The sequence below is a fragment of the Prunus avium genome, chromosome 2 (assembly GCF_965620075.1).
Source record: "Prunus avium chromosome 2, drPruAviu1.hap1.1, whole genome shotgun sequence".
Classification (NCBI taxonomy): Eukaryota; Viridiplantae; Streptophyta; class Magnoliopsida; order Rosales; family Rosaceae; genus Prunus; species Prunus avium.
The window spans coordinates 43333155-43355157 of NC_142285.1; the positions used below are offsets into that span (position 1 = coordinate 43333155).

Sequence of the window (22003 nt, forward strand, 5' to 3'; positions counted from 1 at the left end):
GAAATTATTTTTTATTTAAAAAGCATTATATATTAAGATGATTTAAAAAGTAAGTGATTTCGACAATAGGGTCTTAGCTCTCGCACGCACGGGCACGGCATCGTGGGCTTCGAACCACACACCACTAACCTTTATGCCAACAACTCTATTCGTAATCTAGTTTCCAGACCCTTAGATCATGTGGGTCTAACCATAGTGAGCGGTCCTTTTGATCAAACGGTCGTTGCTTCCGGACGGAGAATAGGGCCCACTACAACCCAATTTGTGTTTCAGAAACCACAAGGAGGTCAATGAAATTTTAGATTCTTAATAACCAGGGAGACCAGCTGGAGTTGGAGAGAGGCATACAGAGTGAGAGAGCGGGTGAGAAAAGAACCAGAAAGATGTTCCAACCAAACAACCAGGTGAGTCCCTCTCTGATTTTCACTCTCTGCCCTCTCTTTGATTGGTGGCCGAGAAAATGCAAGAAAATACTTGGTATATTTTAGGTTGTAAAGTTCCAAACCATATTTTATTTTCTTCTCGCTTGAAGCACTTTTTTAGCTACCTAATGGCCCACACAGCATTAGGTGTTGGTAATTCAAATGCATGTCGTTGTTCTCTTCGCCATTGTTTTTCGATGCTTTGAATTGCCAAGAAAGTAAACTTCAATTATGTGGTGAATTTTTCAAGAGCTTTTCGTCACTGGGTTTAGTTAAATTTTCTCAATTTTTTGCACTAGAATTCATTTTGCCGTCACTTTGAGTTTCCACTAGGGAAAAGAAAGAATGGAAAATCAACATGCAACTAAGCATTTTCGTCCTTGGAAGAAGTACTATGAAATTGGTAGTTTTCTGTGGAAGGTAGTCCTTCATAATTGCTTGAATTAAGTTCTCAAATTGAATCTTGAGAGGCAATTGCATTTTGTATTTCGTCCTTGGAAGAAGTACTATGAAATTGGTAGTTTTCTGTGGAAGGTAGTCCTTCATAATTGCTTGAATTAAGTTCTCAAATTGAATCTTGAGAGGCAATTGCATTTTGTAGCCTAAAAGTGCTGTCTTGAATTGTGTAAATCTTTTGGGGCGTCTGAGGCATTAGTGTTCTAAAGCTTTTGCTGGTTGACTAAATTTTCCCTGTAGAGACTGCCACTAATTTAAGAACTTGAGGCACATGCTGTTGTGGTGAGTGAATATGTTTACAGCCTTTTCTTGTTGGCTTGAAACCACTAGTTACTGGAGAGCAATGATTTTTGCAACATATTTAGCATTTAGAAAGTCTTTTTCTTTTGGAAACTTATTTGTATTTCCATGAATTCATTAGTGAGTGGAGATGACTTCTTAGTTGTGATCATTTTAGCATGCCTAGTAAACAGTCAAGAAGAAAGGTTTACCACCTAATTACCTTATTTCCTCTATGAGAGAGAAATAAAATTAAGGAACCCGCTTATATTGGAAAAACTTCATGGTAAAAACAAGATAAACTTGGACCAGAAAAACCCATGCCCAAAATAACCTAGGTTCTTGCATCCTCGTGTCTGTCTGTATTTTTTATGCTAATTAATCTTCCTTTTGCAGATTTCAGATCATACAAAGTCATTATCTATTCAAGATTCAACAGCATTGATGCAAATGGACGAAAAAGAAACTAGTCCAGTTGTGAAGGATGGGATGCAAAATGGAGGATTCGCGCAAGCAGAATCCATCATCTACTACACTAAGGTTGTACAAGAACCTATTCTGGAGACCATTTATATTTTGATTTACCATGCATGTTGCTAATATATAGTGAATATTTCACTTACATTTGCTTTTGAAGTAATTAATTAACCATAACAAAATTTTAAAATTTCAATATTTTTGTTATTCATCATTTTGGTCATTTTTTGCTAGAGGATCCTTTTTTGAGCGGGGATGGATCATACTAACTAACTTTTCAAAGAACTAATCTATACAGAAACTTCAAGATGATTTACAAATGATGGGGATGAAAATTAAACAGCATGAAGACAACATAAAACTTCTGAAGTCTCAGAGAAACAAATTAGATGACTCTATTCTCGATTTGCAAGGTAAAATTTCTTCTTCATATACATTGCATTAGTGGTGTAAATAAATTCATTTCAAAACACGCGAACTAAAAAGGTGAAATATATAAGCACCCTGTTTGCAATACATTGCTCACTATTTTATTTGTTTCCATAATTTTTTCCACTGAAGAGTTTCCTTTCAGTTATTCTAGGGAAGTATCATACCTCAACTGCATCTAAAATCGAAAATGAAGACCATTCCCTCTGTAAAAGTGAGGAGGAAACAACTAAAAAGATTCTTCAGCGTGAGAAGTCTGCTGCAGGCATTCTATGGCAGTTGAAAACTCGTCATGGTACTCAGGCTGCCCATCTTACCTTGACGAAGGATGTCCTTGGTATTGTTGCAATGCTTGGCAAAGTAGAGGATGATAATCTTAGCAGGTCGAAATTCTCATATTTTTTGTTTTCCTTATTTCTCAAGTTGTGAAGTTGTGCAAAAGCCATAACCTCATAAGTAGGGTTGTGTGTGCGTGCGCGTGCGAATGTCCGTGCATTTTACTACTAGTCCTGTGATTTTGACTAGTGAGGGGTGAGTTTAGGTGCCATAGTTCTGTCATGTTTTTGTAGTTGTAGGGAGTTTGAAGCAAAAGAGATGGGGTTTTTACTTACCAGGTGTAAATGGAACCCACTAATTCAGGGTCATTGTGGAATGAGTACATCGATAACTCCTGGCCATAAAGATGTTTCTAATCCACCCCCTCTCCGGCTCTCTCCTTCCCAACCTTATCTTATCCACCTTGTCTACTTAGGCCTATAACTAGACCTAGTTTTTATTCAACTTATTTGGAATGTGCAGGCTTTTATCAGAATACTTAGGAGTCGATACTATGTTGTCAATTGTCTGTAAGACTTTTGAAGGTGTCAAAGCTTTAGAAACGTATGACAATGAAGGCTGCATAAAGAAAAGTTCTGGTCTTCATGGGCTTGGTGCTTCTATTGGAAGGACATTAGAAGGCCGGTTTCTGGTCATTTGTCTTGATAATTTAAGGTATGTGTTGTATATGGTGGTGAATTTGTAAACTTTATTGTATCAGCTATGTAATCAAAAGATTTTCTTCTTCTTCTTCTGCAGACCATATGCTGGTGAATTTGTACCTGATGACCCACAGAGGAGGCTTGATCTTCTGAAGCCAAGGTTACCTAATGGGGAATGCCCACCCGGTTTTCTTGGTTATGCTGTAAATATGATCCATGTGGATAGCACAAGCTTATTTTGTGTCACAGCTAGTGGGCATGGCCTGAGAGAGACTCTATTTTATAACCTCTTCTGTCGCTTGCAAGTATATAAAACAAGGGCAGATATGGTTCCTGCACTTCCTTGTATAAGTGATGGAGCCATTTCTTTAGATGGCGGGATGATTAGGTCAACTGGTGTGTTTTCTCTTGGCAACCGGTAAGATGCTCTGCCAACAAATGAAATAAAAATTTATTTCTAACTATGTATGACATTGAATTCGTTATTTTACAGCCTTTTGGAATTTTCAACACACTTAAACTAATTAAGAGATAACTTGTTTACTGTCTAGATATTGTTGTTATTTGTCTATGGTAACAGGAATTTTTGCTGCCACATCTTAGTTTTAAAACTTATCTGATGTTAGGGAAGATGTAGATGTGAGATTTCCTAAACTGTCAGTGACATCAAGCCTACCCGAAACCTATCTTGATTCTGAAAGACAAATCAATGAGTTGAAGTGGAAAAAAGAAAAAATGCAGGAAGATATGAAGAGAGAACAAGCATTATTGGACAACGCAAAGTTCAATTTTGACAGAAAGAAGCAAGATTTTCTGAAATTCCTGGCTGATAGCTCATCATATGCAACTCAGGTAACACCCGTAACATATTTTAACTAACAATGAATTGCAGTACAATTGTACAAGTTACTTGCAATGTGGCTTCAGTTGACCCGAAAAACAGAAGAAATTATTTGACTGCTGCTGGATTCTATGATAATTTTTTTCTTTCCATTCAGTCCTTTGGCAGAATCAAACCTGTTTTTATACCATTAACATTAAATTTCTTTAGATAATGGGTACTGCATTAAGTCAATAAACTTACCATTGCACTAGAGAGTACCCCCACGCCAGTGTTGAATAGTTAATCATCTGTGTAGTTTGTTTGATTTTCCTGCCTAGGGAATGAGTTTTTAATTGTGGTCCTTATTTATAATGGCAGCATCAATTTCAGGCAGCAGCACAAAGCAGAGTGACCTCAAGGTGAGAACTGACGAGTACACGAGGCACCAGCAGACCATATAGAAGGGAAGGGAGAGCCTTGAGCACTTTGCTTGGTTGAGCGTCTGGCTGAGAGAGTCATGTTTTATCTCTGTTTTATGAAGCCAGAAAATTGTAGTGGGAAAAACAGAGATGCATTTTGCTGAGTTAAGTGAGGGGCTCGTGTTGTTCAAGTTTGGGCTTTGTAGAAGCAGAATTAAGATTTAAGGAACTTTCGGTGGATAAATTGTATGCACCAAGGGCTTTCAACAGCCTTGAATTTGCTTAACCAAATGTACAATAATATGATATAATTGACAAAAACAAACCAAGTTATGCATCTTATTTTTGGGTCATTCACAATTCAAAATTAAACGGGCTTTTGTCTAAAAAATAAGGTCCAATCAATTTTATTTTAATTTTATGAAATTTACATGTAAATACTAGTAGCTAGCCCATTAATTTTCCAAGCCCATGCACAAAGCCATCAAACCCTCTGCAACTTGAACAGGCAAAGCAAAGCAATATCCATTTCTCGTCTTCACTCGTCAGTCTTCATTTTCAATTTTTATCTCCCACCGGTCACTACTCTGCGTCATTCTCTCTGACTCGGCGGCATCACGAAGTCATTCTCTCTGACTCGGCGGCATCACGAAACCAGGTGAGCTAGTTACTCTCTTTATAATTCTTCATTGCTTATTGTGTTGCCTCGTTCTCTCATTTTTTGTTTTATTTGATTCACGATCGAAGATGTGGGTATGATTGATTTAGGGTTCTATCAAACGCAAACGTTCAGTATTCCTTCGTTTCATTATCGTTGTTTTTTCTACTGTAAAAATTTCAAGCTCGAAGTAAAACCCTAATTGCTGTTTGGAGATTGTGAAAATGAAAATTTAATTACTCTTGTTAGGTTTGCTAACTGTAGAAGGCGGCCATTTGATGATCCATCAATATATAAGGAAGCCAAGCGCCATTTGATTTTATACAAGAACGGCGGCTCTTTTATTTCTCCTGTTTTGATGATTTTAGATTCACATGTTAAGCTACAGCTTCAACATTGTTATCAAGGCATTTTGGTTCAGAGTGCCTGCTCATTTAACCAACCAGTGTTCCAAAAATCGACCTAGGCAGCCTGGGCCGATTACTCCTCTAGGTTCCGATTACTCCTCTAGGCGCTAGGCCTCTGCCGCCCGCCTACAGCCTAGCGATTTTTGGAAAATTTTAACCAGCAAGATATAGATTTTTAATGTAGCAAAGTTGATACATTGCATGTTTTGCCACTCAAGAAGATATAGATCACTCTATTAGGATATACAATCTAACCAAGGCTTATCTGGTTTTCATGTATGGTTATCATTTTCGTTTTGTTTGCTTCTTTAGGATATGGGTCATATAGTATGAAAGAATTGTCACATGTTTTCAAATATTTTAAAACAAATGGGATCAAAACACAATTATTGAAACTGTGTTTTAGGCAAAATTTAAAAAACAAATATGGATCAAACTTAAAATTTTAAAACATCATTTTGTAAAGACCCATCCTCTTCTCTCGACTGAGGCTAGGTTTCCTCACATATTCACTCCTTTCAGCGGCTTACCATCGTCTTCTTCTCCTCCAACGACGCAGCGACGCCATCCTTTCTCCTCCACGCCATCGTCTTCTTCGCATTAGTCACCACCAGCAGCCAATGACACCATAGTATTCTTCTCTTCTACTCCACAGTCCATCGACGCCATCTCTCTTTACTGCTCCTCGCTGCTTACACGAGTCAACGACTGCAGGAGGTATTTTTGGTTTAAAGAAATAAAATTATCTTACTTGCTGTTTGGATCTTTTTTCAATTAGATTAGGCTCTGTTTTTAATTGGGTTAGTTCAATAGCATCTGGAATTTGATTTATTAATTGGGTAGCTTAATTAATCTAAAATTCTTGGTTGCTGTTTGAAATATGGTTTATTATTTGGGTAGGTTTATTACCTGTGGTGGTTGCTGTTTGGATAGTTTTTAATTAGATTTAGGCTCTGGTGTTGGTTCATAATGAATTTGTTTATTAATTGGAATTTGGTTCATGATGAAGATTTGCATATGGAATTTTGTTTATTAATTTTAACTTGAGATCATTTATGTTTTATTGTGTGTTGTATTAATATTATATATTATTATTATTATTATAAATATATATGTATTATTATAAATACTGCCATCATCAATTTATCATTCTTCCCTTGAGAGTTTGCTGATATATACTTGTATTCTCTTCTTCTTCTGTGGTCTGGCAGAGAACCCGAAAGACTACATCAATGGCAGGCCAAGCTGCAAAATCTGTGGCAAAGACAATTGGAGGGTACCAGTACCCATGGCGCGAGAAGTTGGCTAAACACAGCTCTGAGCTATCCAAGGGTGTGTGGGGTTACTGGCATCTAGGGGCATGGAAGCCGCTTGGAATCAGTGCTCGTCATCGAGCTAAAATTAGAAGGGAAGTGCTCCTCGCGGGACAGGATTGGCCATATGATCCAGCAAGGAAAGAAATGAGAACCAAGAGGAAAGGGCACAAAGTTGACAGGATAGCTGCAGAGAAACGGGAAAACACTGCCAAGTTGATGGTGAAGATGCCACAAATGTTGCTTGATTACAAGAAGCGCGTGTGGGAGAAGAGGATGAAGGAAGAAGAGAAGAACAAAAGCTGATCTTGTGTGAAATGCTGCTTTGTTTTGAGTCGTCCTTGTTTTGGTTGAATGACGTTGGTGTACTTTGCCTGTGTTAAATGTTTGCAAGAACCACTAGAAGGTATGTTTGCATCATCACTTCAGTAGTGTATAAGTGCCAACATTTTGTTGTGTTGGCTATTGTCTTCTTTTGGTGTAAAATTTACCCCTTTTTAATCTTTCTTGCAATTGTTTCCAGTATACTTTTTAAGTAGAATATGGGCACCTTGCTTTGCTCCAAAACAAAATCGGCTACCAATTTGAGAGAATTTTCACGTGTTAACCTAAAACAAAAGAAGGCGACTTCAACAGGGATGTCAACTTGGCTAGTAAATCTAATTGCAAGAGAAACAGTACCTTTGGGCTGAATTCAATTCATACACTGCCAAAACTAAAAAATGGCAAAAAAAGTAAATAAATAAAAAAGAAAGAAGGTTCCACCGAGATTTGAACTCGGGTTACTGGATTCAGAGTCCAATGTCCTAACCACTAGACCATGGAACCAATTGTTCATACGGCTTCAAAGTTTGCTATATATAGTAACTGGTTGACGTTAAGAGTCAAAGATTCCAATCCGAGGAATCACAGGGACATAAAGACTTGGGCTGATCAGATGCAGCCGAGACCATGCATGAGTACATGAGCTCACAAAGATTTGAGCTGTCAGTTCCCAGTTGAGTTGATGAGTCTGATGAACAGTGCCTGAGACACAAGACGTTTAACGTTTTATCATATGATTGCCCAAAACACAATAAAATCTCTGCCGGTCTTTAGCTGATAGCTTCTACGAAAATGACGTCGCTCAGTGACACACATGGGTCAGTGTTGTCCCTTCACATTCAAAAAAAGCCAGAAATCTTTTTAAATTTTTCTTCTTCCTTTTTATTTATTTATTTATCACCTACCGTTCTCAATTACTGCGTTTGTAAAAGATGGTTTGTCAATGGACTTCAACCATCCGGCCCAACAATTAATGTCCAAAATAATACTAATAAAGGTCTAATCTTTGATAACAGTTGGCTGTTTTGTTTCATTTTCCAAGGTGGGGTTTTGATCATTTCTTGGTGCAATAACTTGGTTTGTGTGAAAAGCTGAAGCGGTTTGTCTACTTGCTGCAGCTGCTGAGGAGTGAGGACCCAAAGGAGGATGGAGAAGGTTGCTGAAGAGACGCAGCGGAAGAGGAAAGCTCCTGAGGAGGTGGGAAATGGCGAAAATGGTGGTGGAGCTGAAGAGGATCAACAGAGGCAAAAGAGAAGTAGACAAAAAAATGACGGAATTCTGGGAAATGGGGATCAGGACACTGCAGGTGAGCTGGTTGAAGGATGGTTTGGTGGTGGTCTGAGTGTTGGTGAAGAAATTGCGCGCCTTTTTGGTGAAGTGAGTGGTGGGAGTGTTGGCCTTGGTATTGATGGCATTGATGGTGAAGGTGTGAATTTCTGGGGTGGTGGAAATGGACAAGACACTGAGGTTGGTGGGTTTGATGTAGCTGCATGCAAATTTGGTGGTCAAGGTTTCGGTTTGGAAGAAATTCAAGATGGGTTCGGTGTAGCTGGTTCTGAAAATGGTGGTAGAATTTTGAGTTGTGACAATTTTGGATATGGGTTTGTTGAAAATAAGAACCCAGATGGAGGTTTGGGTCTTGATGGCAGGGGCATTCAGTTTTGGGGCAGTGAAAATTCTTGTGGACTTGGTGGTGGGATGCTGGATGGTGAGGGAAACCAAGTTGTTGGGTCTTCTGATCTATATGCTTGTAAAAATGCCGGTGAAGGAATTCAAGGCCTATTTGGTGGCGACAGAGGTGGACTTGGAGGTCTTTTAAGAGGTGAGAGTGATCAGTTTTGTGGTGGTAAAGCCGTTTCTGCAAATGTTGATGATAAAAGAGTTCAAGGCTGTTTAATTGAAAATGCATCTGGAAATAAAGGTAAAATTTTGGAGAGTCAAGACGAACATGGTGAAGGTAGACGTGGAGATGATGCCAAAGAAGAGGTGGCCCGGTCAAAAGGTAAGCGTGGGAGGCCAAAAGGATCAAAGAACAAGAAGAAGATTCTTGAGGCTGAAGAGGGCATTAAACAGTTGGGTGGAATTTCCAGAGACAATGTGGGTGGAGAAGAGATTGCGAGGCCAAAGAGTAAGCAAGGAAGGCCAAAGGGGTCCAAGAACAAGAAAAAGAAGGATATTGCAAATGATAAGAATGAGGATGTGCCTGTTGACAATGTGGATGGAGAAGACCCTGTGAGGCGAAAGAGTAAGCAAGGTCGACCAAAGGGTTCTAAAATTAAAAGGAAAGATGTTGTCAATGATAAAAGTGATGATGTGCCTGTTTTCGGTGAAAATACTAAGGATTTGGTTGCTGTAGCCACTCCTGGTAATGAAGTTGGGAATGAGATTGTTTCGCCAAAGACAAAGCTTGGTCGACCAAAGGGTTCAAAGATCAAGCGAAATCTTACAGGTGAGGAAAATCATGGCACGACAGGATCAGGAGCTGTTGCTGTGGGCATTGACATATCAGTTCCGCCTTTTGGTTTGGAGAAACGTATGATTGCTCTTATGGGTGAACAAAACAGGAAAATGGAAGTTAAAGCGTGCAGTGGTTACGAATTTGGAGATAAGATTGTGCAGTTGAAGAAAAAAGGTGGTTTGCCTACGAAGACAATTCCTGTAAATGATGGAAATAGTGCAATATCAAGCGAAACTTCGGGCAGAAATTGCACTGGTGGATTGATGGCCTGTTTGACGGGTTTGGAAAATGAGAGGCCAAATCTTGTAAGCAAAGGAGATAAGGGGCTGCCTGGTGAATCCACTTGTGGAAGTGAGTTTGTCCAGCCAAAGGTTAAGCGTGGCCGATCCAAGGATCCCAAGAAGAATAAGAAAAAGCTTGTAGAAACAGAAAATCAGGAAATTCCTGGGGACATCCTGGGTGCTAATGATGGCACTGATAGAACACTTCTTGTGACAGGTTTGAAGAATGAGAGACCTGTCCTTACAGGTGAGAAAGATATGCAATCGAATAAGGAAGCTTTTGATAGCAATGAACATGGATATGAGACAGCTCAGCCAAAGAATAAGCGTGGTCGACCAAAGGGTTCAAAGACTAAGAAGAAGAAAGTTTCTGGTCAAGATAATCAGAGAAACCCCAGCAAATTTATGAGTGGTAATGATGGTAAGGTTGAGGTGTTCTGTTCAACAGGGTTGGAGAATGAGATCTTTGTTGGAAAAGAAGTGGGGAGATTGCCAGGTCAAGCCACTTCTGAAAATGGAGGTGGAAATGAGTTTTTACAGCCAAGGGATAGGCGCGGCCGACCGAAGGGTTCAAAGAGCAAGAAGAAAAATCTTTCCGGTGATGAAAAAAGGGAAGTGCCTACCGAAGTAATGGGTGGTATGAATGGCAGATATCAGACTGATTTGTGTACGAGTTTGGAAAATGAGGGGTCTATTCTTGTAGTTAAGGAAGCTGTTGAAATGAAAGTTGGAAATGAAATTGTCGAGGTGAAGAATAAGCGTGGTCGGCCAAAGGGTTCAAAGACTAGGAAGAAGAATATTTTAGGTAAGGAAATTCAAGGAATGCCTAGTGAAACAGTAGTTGGTGATCATGATGATGGTAAAGATACTTTTCTGATGAGTTTGGAGAATGAGATGACTATTCTTGTGGGTGAGGAAGATAAGAGAATGCCTGCTGAAGCATCTGGTTATAATGAAGGAGGAAATGAGGTTGCCCAACAAAATGGTAGACGTGGCCGACCTAAGGGTTCAAAAAACAATAAACTTAAGGCTACTGTTGGAGAAGATCAAAGCCAGGAAGCAGAAAAGGTTGGAAAAATTTGTGGTGGGGATGAAAGTTCACAGAATAAGCGAGGCCGGCCTAAGGGTTCAAAGAACAAGAGAAGAGTTTTGAGTAAGATTACAGTGCTGAAGCATCAAATGTCGGCATCTCTCTTAGAGGTAGAATATCAGAAAGAAAAGGATTTGAAGGAGGAATTTCATGTGAGACAATTGAAGAACTCTGATGATACAGAGAGCAATAACCATAACAGGCCTAGAGGGAGACCTAGGAAGTTCAACAACCAACAACTGAATGCCAGTGACTTTCACAGAGGAAAATCTACTGATACATCTGTGAGTTGTCCTAAATTCGTTGATGCATTAATTGATTGTCGTTTGGAATTTATACTTTTACAGGTATTAATAATTCAAATATTTTATTGCATTCTACTCTAACAATTTATCCTTTTAGGATGATAACAGTAGGAAAAAGGAGAGTTTAATGTGCCACCAGTGCTTGAGGAATGACAGAAAAGGTGTTGTCATTTGTTTAAATTGCAGAAAGAAACGCTATTGCTATGATTGTGTTGCAAAGTGGTAATGATCTACTCATTGAGAAACGCTATTGCTATGATTCTCAGCTTGAGTTTAGTAGCTCCAATTTATAATCATAAAGAATTTCCCTAATTCTAGTATGTATGATTATTTGGTTGCACAAAGTAGATTTTTCATTAATGAAGTAGGTCATGGGGCTTTTGTTTCGTCATTGTCAATTAATATCAATGTTCTTATATATCGCTGATATAGATGAATCTCATCAAATTTTTCTGATGGTACTTTCAAATAAATGAACAGGTACCCAGACAAGACAAGAAAGGACATAGAAATTGCTTGTCCTTATTGTCGTGGTAACTGCAACTGCAGAATATGCCTCAAGGAGTATTTAGTTGTGATGGTGTGTGCATTACGTTGATTTTCTTCTTCTCTCTGTTTCTTTTCTTCCAATTCTGGTTATGTATTTTCTTTTTGGACCAAACAAAGTACTTGCTTTACAGGCTGGGAATGAAGAAACAGATGTGAATGTTAAGTTGCAAAAGTTGCTTTACTTGCTATGCAAGACGCTGCCTCTCCTTAGGCATATTCAACAGGAGCAGAGGTCCGAGTTAGATGTGGAAGGCTGTTTACAAGGTATTGTAATATAATACTTTTCTCCTTTAGCTTTAATTGCTAGATTGACTGTTCAGAAATCATAATGCTTAAGGACAGGTTTTCCCCCTCTTGTTTCATAGGTATCCAATTGACAGAAGAGGATCTCACGAGGTCTATATTAGAGGATGATGATCGAGTGTATTGGTATCATCTCATTCTCCCTGATGATTGAAATTGAGACACTAATTATCTATTAGTTGTTTTTTCAGAAATTTCATTCGTATGTGTATATGTATATGTTCTCTTATGTTGGTAAATAGAATAGATTTTTGGAGTAACTGTTCTGTCTTTGCTGTTTTGATGTCAACTGTTATTCTCTTATTGGGTAGGATTGGACCTAACTGGTGGCATAGTTTTCTGGGGTTATTTTTACTCACATTCTTGGGACTAAAGAAAACCAGTGACCCTGTGCTGTCTATGTACATTGTATAAGACATATGATGTAGTTAGCAGGATTGAAGCTGTGTGCTTGTGTATTTGATGAATCTCATTTCTTCCAATATAACATTTTCTTGGTGAATCATTCTTTATGTCCTAGATATGAGGATTGTAAAATTTTTCTCTTCCTGTTTTTCAGTCAAAAGTATTTATTGTTTCATTCATATGGTACAAAGTTTGTGACCTTGTACAAATTCAACAGTGACAATTGCAATACATCCATTGTCAATTTCCACAGAAGCTGCCCCAATCCTGATTGTTCTTATGATCTCTGTCTCACTTGTTGTTCGGAACTAAGGGAAGTATGCCAGCCTAGAGGTGGTGAAGCAGAATATTCTCATCAGCAGTTTTGCGAAGGAGCATATGGTCAAGGCACAGTCTCAAATGGCAGCCATATTCCTGCAAATGGGAATAGATATGTATCCCAGAGCCACATGGCCATACCAGTAAATAGGTGCACAGATCATATGTCATCTGACTTTCCTGATTGGATAGCAGAAGCTGATGGTAGGATTCCTTGTCCTCCAAAAGCACGAGGAGGTTGTGGTACCAAGTTACTTGAACTGAGACGTATCTTTGAAGCTAATTGGGTTGAAAAACTAATTTCGAGTTCTGAGTACCTCACTATCAATTATCAGTCACCAGATATTGACTTTTCTCTAGAATGTTCTTTGTGCCATCCTATCAGTTCTGCTGGAAGTGGAGTAAAAGCTTCTGAAGTAAGACAGGCAGCTTATAGGGAAAACTGTCATGATAACTCTCTCTACTGCCCAAATGCTGTTCATCTAGGAGACAATGATATTGAGCATTTCCAGTTTCACTGGATGAGAGGTGAACCTGTTGTGGTAAGAAATGTACGTGAAAAGGCTTCTGGCCTTAGCTGGGAACCAATGGTCATGTGGAGGGCTTTTATAGGGGCAAAAAAAGTATTAAAAGAGGAGGCAGTCAGGGTTAAAGCCATTGATTGCCTGGATTGGTGTGAGGTATGTGGGAATTTTCAACTGGTTGAACTTGATTTTGCATTTTACTCTTTCCTATCCTATCTGATTCGTTCTTTATTTCTTTATCCTTTTGCACAGTGTTAGTAATTGCTAACATTTAATCTCCACTGCTTAATATAAGGTATTGATAATCCATTCACAGCACTACCGGTGATTCTGCCTGCAGTTGCCTTGTTTAGACTGCTTACAAAATTTCTTGCACTTTGTGTTTACTGATTTTATTTTTTTCCAGAAAAAGTTCGCTTTTGCACTTTTAAATTGTAACTCTCTTTCAATTTGGCGCTGCAGGTTGAGATTAATATTTTTCAGTTCTTTAAGGGCTATATAGAGGGCCGTAAGTATAGTAATGGGTGGCCAGAGATGTTGAAGCTGAAGGATTGGCCTCCATCCAATTCCTTTGAAGAGTGTTTACCAAGGCACGGTGCTGAATTTATTGGCATGCTTCCGTTCAGTGACTATACCCATTCCAAATCAGGTTTACTAAATCTTGCTACAAAGCTTCCTATTGTTTTAAAGCCAGACTTGGGACCAAAGACGTACATCGCTTATGGATCAATGGAGGAGCTTGGTAGAGGTGATTCAGTAACGAAACTGCATTGTGACATTTCTGATGCGGTACACAATTGCCCTTGTAAAATTTTGATATTTTAGTTACCATGTTCTAAGGCTTACATGTTGTTTCTTTTAACAATTTTGGATTTATTCTTGATTTGCAATCGTTTCCTATTGTACTCATTTGCTTTTCTATGCAATCAACTCATGAAGTGGTACTGTTTTCATAATTTCTGTTTAGGTTAATGTACTGACACACACAACTGAAGTAAAGATTCCTCCCGGACAGCGTAAAATCATCAACCAATTACAGAAGAAATATGGAGCTGAAAAGGAAATAATTGAAGAAAAATCATGTAAAGAAGAATATTTTGAGCCTTCTAATGTGACAGAAGACATGAAGTTTGTCAATGAGGCAGATTCCTCACGGAAGCTATTTTCAGGCAATGTTATTAACAACTTAGAGTCTCAGGAGTCTGATTCAAATTCAAGCACAAATGTTCAAAGTAATGATACTTCAGAGGTTGAATATGGAGGTGCTGTTTGGGACATTTTTCGTCGGCAAGATGTACCTAAGTTAATAGAATACCTACTGAAGCATCACAAAGAATTCCACCACATCAATAATGCCCCTGTGAATTCTGTGCGTATCATTGGCTATCACCTTGGCAAATATTATTTTGATTTAAGTCACTCTAAGTTGATGTGCTGATCTTAAACTTGCTTCAGGTTATTCATCCTATTCATGACCAGACGCTTTATCTAGATGAGAAGCATAAAAAGAAGTTGAAGGAAGAGTTTGGTAAGAAATTGCATATCTTTAGCGAGTCATTAATGTTGAACCGGATTGTAAAACTGAGTAATTCTGACTTAATAGCATTACTAACCGTGAATATGACCCTTTTTCAGATGTTGAGCCTTGGACATTTGAGCAACACCTTGGTGAGGCTGTTTTCATTCCTGCTGGATGCCCACATCAAGTGAGAAATAGGCAGGTGAGGTTTCCTCCCATCAATGTGCCAATTTATCATGACTTCGTTTCTTTAGTACTGCTATTTTGTCAGTATTTATCTGATGTATCAAGTTTGATACTGTTCTCATTTTCTCAGTCATGCATTAAAGTGGCCCTTGACTTTGTTTCCCCCGAAAATGTTCAAGAATGCATTCGGTTAACAGAGGAGTTTCGCTTGCTTCCAGAAAACCATAGATCCAAGGAAGATAAATTGGAGGTAGTGTTATTTTGGATTGTTTATACAGCATGTCATTAGATGGTTTTGCAGCCTCATTTATTTGAGCGTAATAGGTTGAATCACTAGTAAAGCATGCAGTTGGCTTCTCAGCCATATGATTATATGATTTTCTTGTTATGTATTGTTAGCTTCAAGAGTGAGATGATGCTTCTCTGTCCAACCAAAATATATCTATCTTCATATCTAAAATTGAGCACACAATGCCATTTAAGAATATGCTACTGACTTGTTAAACTTGTACAGGATAACTAGCTGGTTAGGACGAACTTATATATTTCTGTGGATTTTTATTGAATTTTACCTGCGCTAAAAGAAAATGTTGCATTCTTAATCTTGTATGGTACTCGGTAGAATGCATAAGGGCTTTAGAGATTTTGCTGTTTTCAGGTGAAGAAGATGGCTCTATATGCAGCAAGTGATGCTATAAGTGAAGCCAAAAATCTGATGTCTGTAAAGTGAGTGAGAATGATCTTACTCTCGACTTCATTATCTTTTTTACATGTATGACAAAATAAGCCATGTGTTCATGGATTTCAATGGAATTGGTAGATTTCTTCCCGTGCAGCATATTTATGTTTTGCCTTTTTTCTGTGGGAAAAAGAACTGTCTAGTGTCTTTCACTAACATTATCTGCAGCGTTTGTATAGTCGTTATGATTATTAGTTCTTGTTTTCTGTTTACTGGGTTCTGATTGTTTTCATTGACCTTGAAGTTCATTAAACGGGGCCAGGAAGCTTAGGAGCAGCCGCTCCAATTCAAAGTGCCAATTGGAGAAGTAGATGCTAGCTTGTTATCGTGTTGTAGACCTGTTCGACTACAAATGCTGGTTGTTGTCAGCATATGAAGTTGCAACCATTCTCCATTTTTAGAACTTAGAATTATGAAATCCCAAGTGTCTGTAGAGAAGTGGTCTTTTGTTCTTTCGGTCATAGTCTTTATTTTCATGTTATGGGGCCGTAGGCACACATGTTCGGATGAACCCCTACTTCACTTTGCTGCATTGTATTTGTACAGGAAGAACTATATTTCATGTAAATGATATGGGAGCTTCGTATGACAATTTTGACATTTGTACTGAATCAGTTCAAATTGTTCAATCAATATAACGGAATGTTTATTTCCCATTCCTTAGCCGGAAAGATATGTGGGCCTTGTATACACCGCCTGTCACACTATTGGAGCTAACCATGCTCGAAGCCGTTACCTCTACTCTTTTTAAAGTATTTATTAATGTTAACGAATTTTTTCTTTTTTCTTTCTTTCCTTTATTATTTCTATAGTGGACATAGTTGCACATAATTGTACCTTTTGAATTATTACTTTCATTTTTTTATCTCTTTTGTCATGGGTAATGTGTGTAAATTGAATTGAGATAACAATTGGATTTGGTGTCCCATCTCTACTCTAATGCTATTTGTCCAATAATCTAACATTATGATTTCCTTTGGAGGGATATATGATTTTGACCAAATTATTTATTAGTTAAATTACATTTTTATCCTCTCAGTTGGAACGACATGCCTTAAAACCTTAAAACAAAACCCAGCTTAAAGCTTTGGTAAAGTGGATATTCAAGTAAACCTTAAGCCCTGTTCTGATATTCGGATATTTTCGTTTTTCACTTTTCCTTGTTTCTTGCAAGTTATTACAATCGAGCTCAAATATCTCTGGTTCCTTTCCGTGTACTCTTCTTCTAATTTCATTTCCATCATCAAAATTCCCCGACCATACATGATATTCACAAAATCTTAGATAAACCCATTTCAATTCACCGTCAGTTTTGCCAAGCCCCTGTTGAAGTTTTTATTTTTGACCCATCTATCTATGAACTCTAAAGCTCCGATTTTCCTTTCCTAATTTGCCTCCATTTTCCTTCGTTTTCCCAGAACACGTAACGCCCTAATGGCTGCGGCGCTCAGATCCAAACCCTCCAGGGATACTGTGTCGTCTACCGTCTCTCAATTCAGATACTTCGTCTTCAATTACATGCATGCCGGTCGAGTTGTCAATTCTCACTATGCGCACCGTACCAAAAATGAAGACTTGTTCATGAACACTCCCTACCACTTCACTTCGTTCAAACCCGTGGCGCTCAACTTTGTTGAAAAGGGTTCGCAATTTTTCGATCGCCCGAGAGTTGCCCAGAAAACTAGCAAGAATAGTGATAGGAATTGGGGACGAAAATTGAGCAGCAGTAGGTGTAATAGTGTTCTTTCCTCACAAGGAGACCCACCCGAGGTATGGTCCGGTGATGGAATTGTGGTTCGGGCCGGTCCCAGCTCGAATTTGGTTCGTGGAGGCGGTGGAGGTGGTGGTCCGAGCCCTGGTTCGGGTGGTGGGTTTGAGTCCAATTCCAAGGATGAGTGTTGGGGTGGTTCCAGTTTGGGTAACAATTTTCCTACACCCAAGGAAATTTGTAAAGGGCTTGACAAGTTTGTAATTGGGCAAGAGCAGGCCAAGAAGGTGATTTTTTTTTTCTTTCTTTTTTGTGCTTCTCTTTTGGAGTAGTTCCTATCATCGTATGTGAAATTTTATGTTTCTGCCATTCTTCTGAATTTTTGTCTTCAATGGATTCAGGTACTATCTGTTGCTGTTTACAATCACTATAAGAGGATATATCATGAGTCCCTGCAGAAGTGGTCAGCTCCATATCTATATGCATATCTTGTTTGAGTCTATATTTTATATAAAGAAAAATAATTTGGAGCTGGAATTGTCGCATAAGTGCAGTTGCAATTAATATAATTCATAGCTGTAAGTCAGAGAGATTGACAGTCAATTTAGTTTTGGTTTCTCTCAAAACTTGACTGAACTGACTGATGCTCGCTCACTCCTAATTTTAAACATTTAGAACTTGGCTTTTTAACATTCTGCTTCTTTGGAAGTTAGGTCTGCAGGAGATTCAGGTAACAGCAAAGTAGATGCAATGGATGATGATAGAGTGGAGCTTGAAAAAAGTAACATTCTTCTAATGGGGCCAACAGGGTCAGGTAATTTATAGTTATCCTGGAATACTGCTGGAAATTTGTGTCCTTAATGATTTCTTGGTTGGATGTCTTTTCATTGTTTGCTTTTATGTTTTCATCAGTAAGTTTCTTTTGGTGACCGGTCTCACTTGTTCTCTTTCATGCTCTTTCAAGGACAGGGAAGACACTACTTGCCAAAACCTTGGCACGGTTTGTGAATGTTCCCTTTGTTATTGCAGATGCAACAACATTAACTCAGGAAAGTTTTGTTTTTCTTTGTTGGTCATTTATACAGTCAGTGGTTATGTTTCCTTTTTATTTTAAGTCACTACGTATTATGCAATGATCAGCCTTGTATGCTTTGTTGAGAAACTGGCTTTCATGATCTCAAGAATATTCAACATACATGCATCACTTTTTATTTAGGTTCTTGTCTAAAATTCTCTTAACGATGTTTATGAGAATTATAAGAGTTCAGTGTGGATTTCAATTGCATGTTCCTCTTATTCTGATGGCCGCGACACCTTGTTGTTCCTTGCAGGCAGGATATGTCGGGGAAGATGTGGAGTCAATTTTATACAAGCTCCTTACGGTATATTTTCTTTTGTATTTGGATGTGTCTGGATTTTGTGAATTGATCCCCTATGCTCAATTTGGAGGTCTCTATTTTGTGTTTATGAGTAACTAGTTCATCTATGTTATTTACTTATATGGTTATTACGGTTGGTAATCTCAAGGTCATCCATGTGCATCTTTATTCAATGATAGGTTGCTGATTATAATGTAGCAGCTGCACAGCAGGGAATTGTGTATATTGATGAAGTTGACAAGATAACCAAAAAGGTTCATTTACCTTTCTGTATGTTTATCTCTCTCTCTGTGGGAGAGGTTTACTACTCTGTTATGTGTTCCAATATCTGCTCATATTTTGCAGGCTGAGAGCCTAAATATTAGTAGAGATGTATCTGGAGAGGGTGTTCAACAGGCATTACTAAAGATGCTGGAAGGGACAGTAAGTGCACCTTTTACATAATTTGTTAGCACTAGTACTAGTGGGAATCATGGAGATGGCATGTTGGTTAAGACTGGGTCAGGACCCGTCTCTGGATATAAATGACTCATTATGACTTGGATTCATTGAAAGATTATAACCAATATTGGAAGTTCATTGTTTTCTGATCTGAGGTGTTCTTTCTGATCTAGATTGTGAATGTTCCTGAGAAGGGAGCTCGAAAGCACCCTAGAGGAGAAAATATTCAGGTATATCAGTGGCTTAAGATATATGTCTCAGTTACCTCCATATTCATATTGTTTATATCAGTGGCTTAAGATAAATGTCTCAGTTACCTACATATTCATATTGTAGTAAACTGTTTATGTACTAGCTCATGAATAAAATTATGTATTGATCACAAAATAAGCTTATTTGGGTTCTTCCTGTATTCTGATTAGCTGATTTTCGGTGTTGTCAAGTGTTGGGTAGAACCTTGAAAATCAGTTCGTAATTTTACTCTTTTGTACCCCATGTTTCTTCACAGATTGACACGAAGGATATTCTCTTCATCTGCGGGGGTGCCTTTATTGACTTGGAGAAAACAATCTCAGAAAGGTTATCCTAACACTGAAATTATGCCGTCTTTTGTTTTTCTTTCTCTCTCTCTAAATGTATGCCTTTTGCTTGTCTTACAGACGCCAAGATTCCTCTATTGGGTTTGGTGCTCCGGTTAGGGCAAATATGAGGACTGGTGGTGTTACAGATGCTGCTGTTACATCATCCTTATTGGAGACTGTAAGTTCCCATCAGTTTTGAATTAACACGTAACAGCTTATGTAGGCTTCCTTTTCTGTTTCAATCCTTTGATAAGAAATTCCAGTTGTTTCTAATAAATACCATGCTTTATATTAGAAATTTATACTCTATGAAAACTGGTTTCCTTGACAGGTTGAAAGTAGTGATCTTATTCGATATGGTTTGATACCTGAATTTGTTGGCCGGTTTCCCATCCTTGTCAGTTTGTCAGCACTAACCGAAAATCAATTAGTTCAGGTATTACATTGTGTTCCTTTTCTTTCTGTCAAACAGGTCTGCCATCTATTTGTGGAAAATGTCATTTACACAACCATTTCTAATCTCAGCAATAGTCTTTATGGAATGACCACTAATTATTCATATTAGAATCAATGAGATGGCAGGATGAATGAACTGTATCAACTATCATTATGCATAACTGAGCTTCTGAATAAGTTATTTGAAATATTCTCCCTTTTGAGAGGAAAAATATTTGGCATGAGTATATTTTTGTTGATGTGATGGTCTACTTTTTCTAGCTTCAAAATGCCCACTCATAGCTTTTACAAGAACTTGTCTTTTTGTCGGAGTCTATTTAATGTTATTTTTTAAATGTACTGTCAATGTGTTTGTTAACAGAAAAGATGTTTTGTAGGTCCTAACAGAGCCAAAAAATGCCCTAGGGAAACAATACAAGAAGATGTTCCGAATGAATGGTGTAAGTAATTCTTCTCTGGCCCTGCATAGAGCATTCACAGTTCCAGGTTGTTTGTTCAACATCTTGGTTTTGTGCACTTCTAATGATATCGTTGCTTGTTTATGTTCGACTTGCAGAGTCTGTTGTCCTATGTAATTCTCTCACTTCCATGGTCCACAATCATGATTGTTTTTTAATCTAAATTTGTTTATGCTTTACTTCTCTCAGGTCAAACTGCATTTCACAGAAAGTGCCTTGAGATTAATTGCTAGAAAAGCAATATCAAAAAACACTGGGGCTCGTGGTTTACGGGCAATTTTAGAAAATATATTGATGGATGCCATGTATGAGGTACTGCCACTTCTCCTTTCTTTAGCATTCTCGACCTGGTATACAAAGTGCAAATGAAATTTCCTGCTGGTAGTTTGTATGCCATCAACGTTAGAGCCAAAAAAGAGTGAGAGGAGTATCTTGCCTCTTTTTGGTGCAAATCTGCATCTATAAATGACTTCTTCTTAAATCCAATTATTCAAATTAGACATGTAAATCTTTCTTCTCATGTTTGGAATGTTAAAATAGAGTGTATTTTGAAATCCTTGCAAAAAGGATTTGGAGATAAACTTTACAAGCGGAGGTCCTATGTTAAAGTTACCAGACTAACATGGAATCATCGCCATTCTTATGGCAAAGGCAGTTGGGACATAATGAGCATTGATTTATGCAATTTGATATTCTGTTCCAAGTAGTTGAATTTATTTACAAGAATGGACTGAAGAATTCATTTGCTTCCAAACAGTCTGCTATGGATGATTGATTTCTTTTCAAATCTTTTGCAGATTCCTGATGTTAGAGCTGGTGACGACATAATAGATGCAGTTGTAATTGATGAAGAGGCTGTTGGATCAGAGGCCCAGGGTAGTGGAGCTAAAATCCTCTATGGCAAGGGTGCATTGGATCACTATCTTTCACAAAATAAGGCCAAGGAAGTGCAGGTGCGTATTGCCAATGTGCATGTATCTTGTCAACTAAATCCTAATTCCAATTTACCTCCTAGGGAATTTAGATGCTAATGCTTTATTCTTGTCTGGCAGATTGCAACCACGGAGGGGTCGTCCGATGGAGAGCCTGAGGTGGAGACAGAGCTTTCTTCTGTTGTAGCTAGCATGTAACTTAGCTTTTTCTTGGAACTTATTTGTATCCCAATCTTGTACATAATAAACATTTATTTAATAAATCAGATGAGCGTTATTTAGAGTTCCTGACAAGGGTTGGGTTCAGTCATGTTGAGGATCAGGATGTATATGTATAATGTATGCTTCTTTGTTAATTGGAAATAGTTATCATATTCAGACCCAGAT

The 22003-nt window shown here is 38.2% G+C and overlaps 4 protein-coding genes and 1 non-coding gene across 10 annotated transcripts; 4 read left to right on the forward strand and 1 right to left on the reverse strand.

Moving 5' to 3' along the window:
- Nucleotides 1–182: 182 nt before the first annotated feature.
- On the forward strand, nucleotides 183–4619 carry LOC148297078 (protein DEFECTIVE IN MERISTEM SILENCING 3-like). 4 transcript variants are annotated; one of them, XM_088248723.1, is made up of 8 exons: nucleotides 193–404; nucleotides 1554–1697; nucleotides 1933–2047; nucleotides 2209–2446; nucleotides 2862–3053; nucleotides 3138–3458; nucleotides 3667–3892; nucleotides 4254–4619. In XM_088248723.1, exons 1-8 carry the CDS (start codon nucleotides 384–386, stop codon nucleotides 4284–4286), a joined length of 1290 nt encoding a protein of 429 aa, XP_088104849.1. In that variant the 5' UTR covers nucleotides 193–383; the 3' UTR covers nucleotides 4287–4619. The 4 variants fall into 4 exon arrangements, with proteins under 4 accessions (XP_088104851.1, XP_088104849.1, XP_088104848.1 ...); XM_088248722.1 differs by having other exon boundaries at nucleotides 205–404; nucleotides 4242–4619; XM_088248725.1 differs by lacking the exon at nucleotides 4254–4619 and having other exon boundaries at nucleotides 183–404; nucleotides 3621–3843.
- Nucleotides 4620–4769: 150 nt separating this feature from the next.
- On the forward strand, nucleotides 4770–7201 carry LOC110767135 (tyrosine sulfotransferase-like protein). Of its 2 annotated transcripts, XM_021970583.2 has the most exons (3): nucleotides 4771–4940; nucleotides 5870–6064; nucleotides 6559–7201. In XM_021970583.2, exon 3 carries the CDS (start codon nucleotides 6580–6582, stop codon nucleotides 6964–6966), a length of 387 nt encoding a protein of 128 aa, XP_021826275.2. In that variant the 5' UTR covers nucleotides 4771–4940; nucleotides 5870–6064; nucleotides 6559–6579; the 3' UTR covers nucleotides 6967–7201. The 2 variants fall into 2 exon arrangements, with proteins under 2 accessions (XP_021826276.2, XP_021826275.2); XM_021970584.2 differs by lacking the exon at nucleotides 5870–6064 and having other exon boundaries at nucleotides 4770–4940.
- A 215-nt stretch (nucleotides 7202–7416) lies between these two features.
- Nucleotides 7417–7488, reverse strand: TRNAQ-CUG (transfer RNA glutamine (anticodon CUG)). Its single transcript has one exon. It is a non-coding gene; the product is annotated as a tRNA-Gln (tRNA).
- Nucleotides 7489–7900: 412 nt separating this feature from the next.
- LOC110767149 (uncharacterized) lies at nucleotides 7901–16272 on the forward strand. 2 transcript variants are annotated; one of them, XM_088248719.1, is made up of 13 exons: nucleotides 7901–8026; nucleotides 8103–11097; nucleotides 11216–11340; nucleotides 11599–11698; nucleotides 11799–11931; nucleotides 12033–12096; nucleotides 12593–13373; nucleotides 13680–14006; nucleotides 14185–14586; nucleotides 14673–14745; nucleotides 14853–15172; nucleotides 15581–15648; nucleotides 15906–16272. In XM_088248719.1, the coding sequence occupies exons 2-13, from the start codon at nucleotides 8131–8133 to the stop codon at nucleotides 15970–15972; spliced, it is 5427 nt and encodes a 1808-aa protein (XP_088104845.1). In that variant the 5' UTR covers nucleotides 7901–8026; nucleotides 8103–8130; the 3' UTR covers nucleotides 15973–16272. The 2 variants fall into 2 exon arrangements, with proteins under 2 accessions (XP_088104845.1, XP_021826293.2); XM_021970601.2 differs by having other exon boundaries at nucleotides 7928–11097; nucleotides 14853–14938; nucleotides 15053–15172.
- A 501-nt stretch (nucleotides 16273–16773) lies between these two features.
- Nucleotides 16774–21994, forward strand: CLPX (CLP protease regulatory subunit X). The gene is made up of 15 exons (XM_088249218.1): nucleotides 16774–17656; nucleotides 17771–17832; nucleotides 18083–18183; nucleotides 18339–18422; nucleotides 18705–18751; nucleotides 18928–19002; nucleotides 19094–19171; nucleotides 19363–19419; nucleotides 19698–19768; nucleotides 19849–19948; nucleotides 20102–20206; nucleotides 20604–20666; nucleotides 20874–20996; nucleotides 21482–21637; nucleotides 21737–21994. The coding sequence occupies exons 1-15, from the start codon at nucleotides 17096–17098 to the stop codon at nucleotides 21812–21814; spliced, it is 1761 nt and encodes a 586-aa protein (XP_088105344.1). The 5' UTR covers nucleotides 16774–17095; the 3' UTR covers nucleotides 21815–21994.
- The last annotated feature ends 9 nt before the right edge of the window (nucleotides 21995–22003 follow it).